This window comes from Pelodiscus sinensis, chromosome 15 (assembly GCF_049634645.1).
Source record: "Pelodiscus sinensis isolate JC-2024 chromosome 15, ASM4963464v1, whole genome shotgun sequence".
Classification (NCBI taxonomy): domain Eukaryota; kingdom Metazoa; phylum Chordata; order Testudines; family Trionychidae; genus Pelodiscus; species Pelodiscus sinensis.
Window position 1 is genome coordinate 22,887,509 of NC_134725.1, and position 6,000 is coordinate 22,893,508.

The 6,000-nt window shown below is 43.3% G+C and overlaps 1 protein-coding gene across 8 annotated transcripts in view; it reads right to left on the bottom strand.

The window, feature by feature from the left end:
• Positions 1-5,595, bottom strand: part of EP400 (E1A binding protein p400) — a 104,860-nt gene extending 99,265 nt beyond the window's left edge. For 5 of the 8 annotated variants that reach the window (XM_075898396.1, XM_075898395.1, XM_075898394.1 and 2 more), the window contains exons 1-3: positions 5,456-5,595; positions 4,418-4,460; positions 2,089-3,417 (exon numbers count right to left, since the gene is read on the bottom strand). In XM_075898396.1, coding sequence (XP_075754511.1) covers positions 2,089-3,411 — 1,323 coding nt within the window. In that variant the 5' untranslated portion in view covers positions 3,412-3,417; positions 4,418-4,460; positions 5,456-5,595. Of the gene's footprint in view, positions 1-2,088; positions 3,418-4,189; positions 4,377-4,417; positions 4,461-5,455 lie in introns of those variants that run through there. The other 3 variants (XM_075898397.1, XM_075898398.1, XM_075898392.1) reach the window with 2 other exon arrangements.
• Positions 5,596-6,000: the final 405 nt, after the last annotated feature.

Genomic DNA, 6,000 nt, shown 5'->3' on the forward strand with positions numbered 1-6,000 from the left:
CTGTGCCCACAAAAGCTCATGATACCATCTACATGTTTTGTTAATCTATAAAGTGCTCCCAGACCATTTGTTTTTTTCCCTGTAACAGACTAATTCAGCTATCCTCTGAAGCTCCAGCATAAATAAAATTATCTGTGCAAGTTAAACAGTGTTTTAGAGCTACAGAGTGAGCAAACTTGAAACCCAAAAGACAGAGAGGCAGATCCTATGCCGGTGTACACTGTCAAAGCTTTAGTGACTTCAATCAACCTATGCCAATTTATCATCTGAAGATCTGTCCCTGAATTTGAGCAAAAGAGCTCAAAATACCTTACCATTTCAGCTAGTGCCAAATAAATAGAACAAGGACAGGCACACGTTTTGACAAAATTCAAACAACAATGAATTTATGGACACCCATTGCTGATTTAAATAAAACAATAAATGGTCTGGTAGCACTTTATAGACTAACAAAACATGTAGATGGTATTATGTTTTGTTAGTCTATAAAGTGCTACCAGACCATTTGTTGTTAAAGTTTATCCTGTACAAACTAACTTGGCTACTCTCTGAAACTTTTAAATAAAAAAAGACATTATTACTACAATTTAAATGACTTATGCACAGAAACAAATTTCTTCAAAATGTTCAGTATCTGATGGAATCTTTTTGCAAACTGGCAAATACATATCCTTCTCTGTTTTGGATACATACTTTTTAAAGGGATATTTAAGCATTTCAAGTGAAGTCAATTCACTCATTGTGCCAAGTATGACATTACTATTGCTTGTTACACAACTGTCAAACTGCTCAAGACAGGTTTTGCTTAAGTCATCAAAAATGGAATAAAGAGGATACCACTTGACAGAATTAATACAACCATTCAAGAAAAATTGCATATCACCTGAACAACATATAGTGTACACTAAGGATGTTAAGGACTAGTCAATTCCCTCCCTTCCCATGATGCCTCTATCAGATAGAGGCAGCAAAGGGGAGGGGAAGAAGGCATACTTCAAAGTGGCAGCGCCACACGCAGCCCATATCTGGGCACCATGCAGCTACTCCTTTGAAACACTACAGTAGTGTTTCAAAGCAGCAGCACTGCATGCAGCCCTGCGGTCAGCTGGGGACTCCTTAGCTGACCCTGGGCAGCATTTTCATGGAACCCAGGATCAGCTGGGGACTACCCAGCTGATCCCAGGCTCCACTCAGCATTTCAAAGTGGCAGCATTGCACAGAGCCCAGCCCAGCTGACTCTGGGTTCTGCAGAAATGGCACAGGGAGTCTGGGGTTAGCTAGGGAGTCCCCAGCTAACCCCCATGCTCCATGTGGCGCTGCTGTTTTGAAACACACAAGAGCCCCCCTATGGGGACTCTCATACATTTCAAAGCTGACACACCATGTTTTGGGGTTTTTTTGATGCACAAATACATTCTTTGGACAAACACAAGTTCCAAGTTAAGATAGTAAAAAGAATGACATGAAAAACAAATATACAGGGCTCGACAAACCACAGCGAAATCCACTCGCCAGCCTTGCACTGTGCATGCGCCGGACCCACATTGCGCATGTGCACGCCGCCGGTGAACTGGGCGACTGGCTGAAATCTACTCTCCATGGGCAAGTAGATACACTGATTTGTCGAGCCCTACTAATATAGATATTACATAATGACAATTTATAAATGAAAATTACTCTAGGATACAAAATCATTTTTGATAAGCTAACATCCTTCCTGCAACAATTCCAAGCTTTGGTAGGTTTAGAATAGAACTTAACTAATTTGCACTGGGGACCTGAATATGGACATGAACTTGGTCAGTGACAAGATAACTATTATTCTTCACAGCCCTAATTCTTTCCCTATTATATTACCTCTATTCTTAAAATATATGCTTTCAATGGCATGCTCAAATCAGCCTTCTATTCCAAACTTCACATTAACAAAATTACAATTCTCTGAAAATCTTCATTAAAAAGTCTGCTCTATTACTTTAGTCAAAAATAAAATTTAAATTATTTCTAAGGCATCTCATACTTTGGTATCCAATTGCCACAATTTCATTCAGTGTTTAACTCCAAATTATGAAATAGTAGATTTCCTACCTCATCATTGATAACTTCAGATTGTTCCTCCTCTTCTTCCTCCTCAAGGTCCAAGTCATTTTGCCTAAGATATGCTTGTAATGGAACACAGTGTTTCTTCTTAAAAGCTAAGAAGTCCATCATATTCCCTTGAAGATGTTGTAAGAAAAATAGTTCAATTAAATATTCCTTAAAAGTCTCCCTAAGAATCTCCATCTGTTTGTGATGATGATCCAAGCACTGCTTTCTCATGTGAGCTGTTTCTTGGGTAGCAGGTGGAATCTCCTCCAATTTTTTAGGTTGTTTTTTCACTCCTGTACTTACTGTAGGAGTAAGAGGAAGATTAGACAAGCCCTGCGGTACATTGACTCGTGAAGGGCTTGTAGGAGGGGGTGGCGACGTCATTCCAAAAGCAGGAGGCCCTCCAACTCCAGTTATTAATCCACCAGAAGCCCTATCATATCCTATGGGTCTGTTCAATTGCTGTCCTTGAAGCACTTGCTGCTGTTGCTGCATGAGTTGCCCTTGAATAATATTACTGATTTGTGGTGGCAAGTTAGAAGTTGTAATATGACCTGGGCTAGTCAAAGGTTGTATATTTGCTCCACTAGCCACAGGACTTTGAGGTCCAAGATGATGAATGGTGCCACCAGTCTGTGAATGAGGTTGTGAAAGCCTGCGTTCTCGTATAGTTGCAGGTGCCCCAGAAGATGGAAGTTGTACCTGTGCTGTAGCTCCTTGAGCAATTTGTGCAATTCCAGATCCTTCTTGATATACGAAGTGTCCACCATTTGAAGGGCTCAGACTGATCTGTCGCACAAGCACACTAGCATCAACAAATCCTCTAGTAGGGCTCTGGCTACACATACCTAAGCCAGAGCCTGGAGTGCCTGCCCGAACATTTGGTAATGACTGGACTGGTACAGGACTGGGTTGTGTAGGGCTTTGAGACTGAACCTGCTGGGGCAATGGTGAAGTAACTTGAATATACGACGGAGATCCATGTTCAAACCTCCTTTGCTGAGGGCTAAACTGAAAATTTGGTGACGTTGGATTTGATATTGGCAATGGGGTAAGTGTTATTTGTTGATTTCCTGATGCTACTGGTCCAACATTCTGCAGTGTGATGTTCACATTCTGCCCAGCTACTGGACTTCTACTCATTATAAATTGCTGTATTTGGTAGCTGGGGGACTGTGGTGCAGAAGGACTTGCAGAAGGAGCAAATGAAGCTGCAGGGGACTGTGGTAAGTTTGTTTGCTGCTCTTCTCCCTCACTTCCTGTGAAAGATCTGGACCTCTGGAGCTGACGCTGAGCATTCTGAGGACCGTTGCCATGGTGCATTTTCACCTTTTTTTTAATTTTAAAGTAAATTTAAAGAAATAAAGAAAAACAGAAATTTAGCAAAGATTTTTTTTTGTAACTGTTAGAATATGTGCATTAGGAACACATTCTGCCTTTATAGTTAACTAGAAGATGTACCTAGCATTGCTCAGGTCCTTAACTCAATTAATTGTTGTTTATCTTAATTCAAATAATTGATCTGGGGTGGGATTAGGGACAAAGGGTTTCCTAGCAGCTTGCATACAGGTGAGAAGAACCTATCAATGGCTGCTGCAACTCCAGAGGGCATACCCTACCCTGTCCAACCAAACCCTTACTATTGCTTTAAGTTATCATAAGAGGAAATTCCATATCAGATATGGTGGTCCTAGCTGTAACTGCTCAGGAGGAGTTCTTGGACAGACAGACAGACACACTCGCTCACAAACACGTTGTAGATTATAACAATAACCTTCATGCAACTATTCAAAGACAGATGTCCTAAAACACAAACACGACAAATAATTTTACTATCTAAATCTCCTAGACATGTCTCTAGTAAACGAAGATATTCTGGAATAACCCACAGCGTCTAGTATTACAAGTGATATGTTCTTCTTTTGACCAGTCAAGCTGAACTGAAAGAGTTCCAAAGATTGCTTTGCTCTTCCATTTGCTGTGGAATATGCATAAGGCTCCATTTTTAAACATCTAAATCTATTTAGTTTATTTCTGAAGCTTCAATAATAACTTGAGTAAGGCAGCTGGTCCACAAGGGGAACTGGTTTTTGAAACTTACTCCCTTTGTGGACCAGCTCCCACCTGGTACCTTCCGCTACTTCAGAGGCAGAAGCACAGAGTGGCAGGGGGCTCCTCGGGAATGGGGTGGGAGTACACTGGCTGCCAGCCTCATCCCTGGGTGCTATAGAATAATTGAGTAACAGATAAAAATTCATGAGGTTAATCAACTAGTCAATTAGCTGATATTTTACTCCCAAGTGACTCAAAGTTTGGAAAAATATTTTACCTGATATTTAATGCTTCTTCTCCTTCCTTCACAACTCCAAAGCCTTAAAAAGACAAAAATCAACTCCAAATTAATTTAATGAAAAATGCTATTTATTGAACAAAATTATCTAAAAGTGAAAAATGTTCTGGGTTTTCAAATTATTTCTCATTCTAATATAGTACAAGCTCACCAAAGTACTCTGCCAGGAAAAACACTTTCCAAAGCCTGGCCAAATCACTAAGAGAATTTTTAAAAAGCTAATATTTTGCAAGACAGACCTTACTAGTGTACTTAGAAAATTGCAGTTTCATTTCTAATGCACATGTTTGTATGCAGTGTATCTACAATATGCCATTCCTCTTTGCTCTTCCACTGCTTCACATGGTTGCTGGCTATCTTAAGTCTAAACTCCCAGGAACAAGGACCTGCTATATTACTTTGTCAAATGCAAACCCATGTATGGCAATCTGCAAATAAGTGAAAACGCATAATAAACTCCTGATCATGAGATCTCAGCAGCAGCACACCCCACTCTTAACCTGCTCATTGAAATGCGGGAAGGGCGATTACCCACTAAACTAAGTGAACGAGCGAGGCGTTTCTATCACAGGAATTACTTCAGGAGAGAGAACCGCAATGTGGCCGAACGCCTAACGTTAACAAGTTTAATGCGTCCCCCCCCCCCCAAAAAAAACCCCGCCTGCACGGATCGGCCCAGGCTGTAGCAGACCCCGCGGCGCGTCATACACGCTCCGCTTGCAGCCGGTGCCCAGTGGGAGGATGATGCTCGGTGGGGAGATGGGAAACTGGAGCCATGGGGTGAGGGAGAATTTTCCTTTACCCTTCCTAACGGCCATGGGAATGAACCCGCCCAACCCCCACCGAGAGGCGGCCTCCCGCGCAGCGCGGAGACGAAGGCCCCACTCCGCAGCTGCCTGCCACGGACGGGACGAGTGCCCCGGAGCCAAGCCCCAGGCATGCACGGCTCTGCGGACAAAGCTGGGCAGAGGAGAGCGCGGCCTTCCCCGCTTGGGCACCCGGCGGGGACCCACTTACCCCAGTAACGGGGGCCGCACTTTCCATTTTCTCCTCACAGGAAGCTAGAGATCGTCAGGAGTGGGGGAGGAGTGAGAGAAACATCCGCTACGGGAACTGCTTGGAGACAAATCGCGCTCAGTTCCTGGGCCTCGTCTCCCTCACTGCGCATGCTCAAAACTCACTGAACGCTTGCGGTAGGGAGCAGGGGGCGGGACTCCTACAGGGGCGCTGCGAGCCGTTGAACTGTAAATCCGTTCTGTAATGGAAACACTTCAGTTCAGCAGCGTCCGCATTCCTAGTGCTAGCAGCTAGGGATTCATATCCGTGTCCTTTGGCACGCTCGGGAGGACGGTGAGGGAGGCTCATCCTTGCTCTTCGCGCCATCTACTCAGACTCAGGGGGAAGCCATGTTAGCCTGTAACAGAAAACAAATTTTAAATGACAAATTTTTTTACAGCGCCTGAGAGACTAACGCAAAATGTAGCTGGTATCATTCATTTCTTCAGGTGAATGGAGTAAGGAATCCAGGGTACACATAAATAGAAAGAGGGGATGGGGAGGGA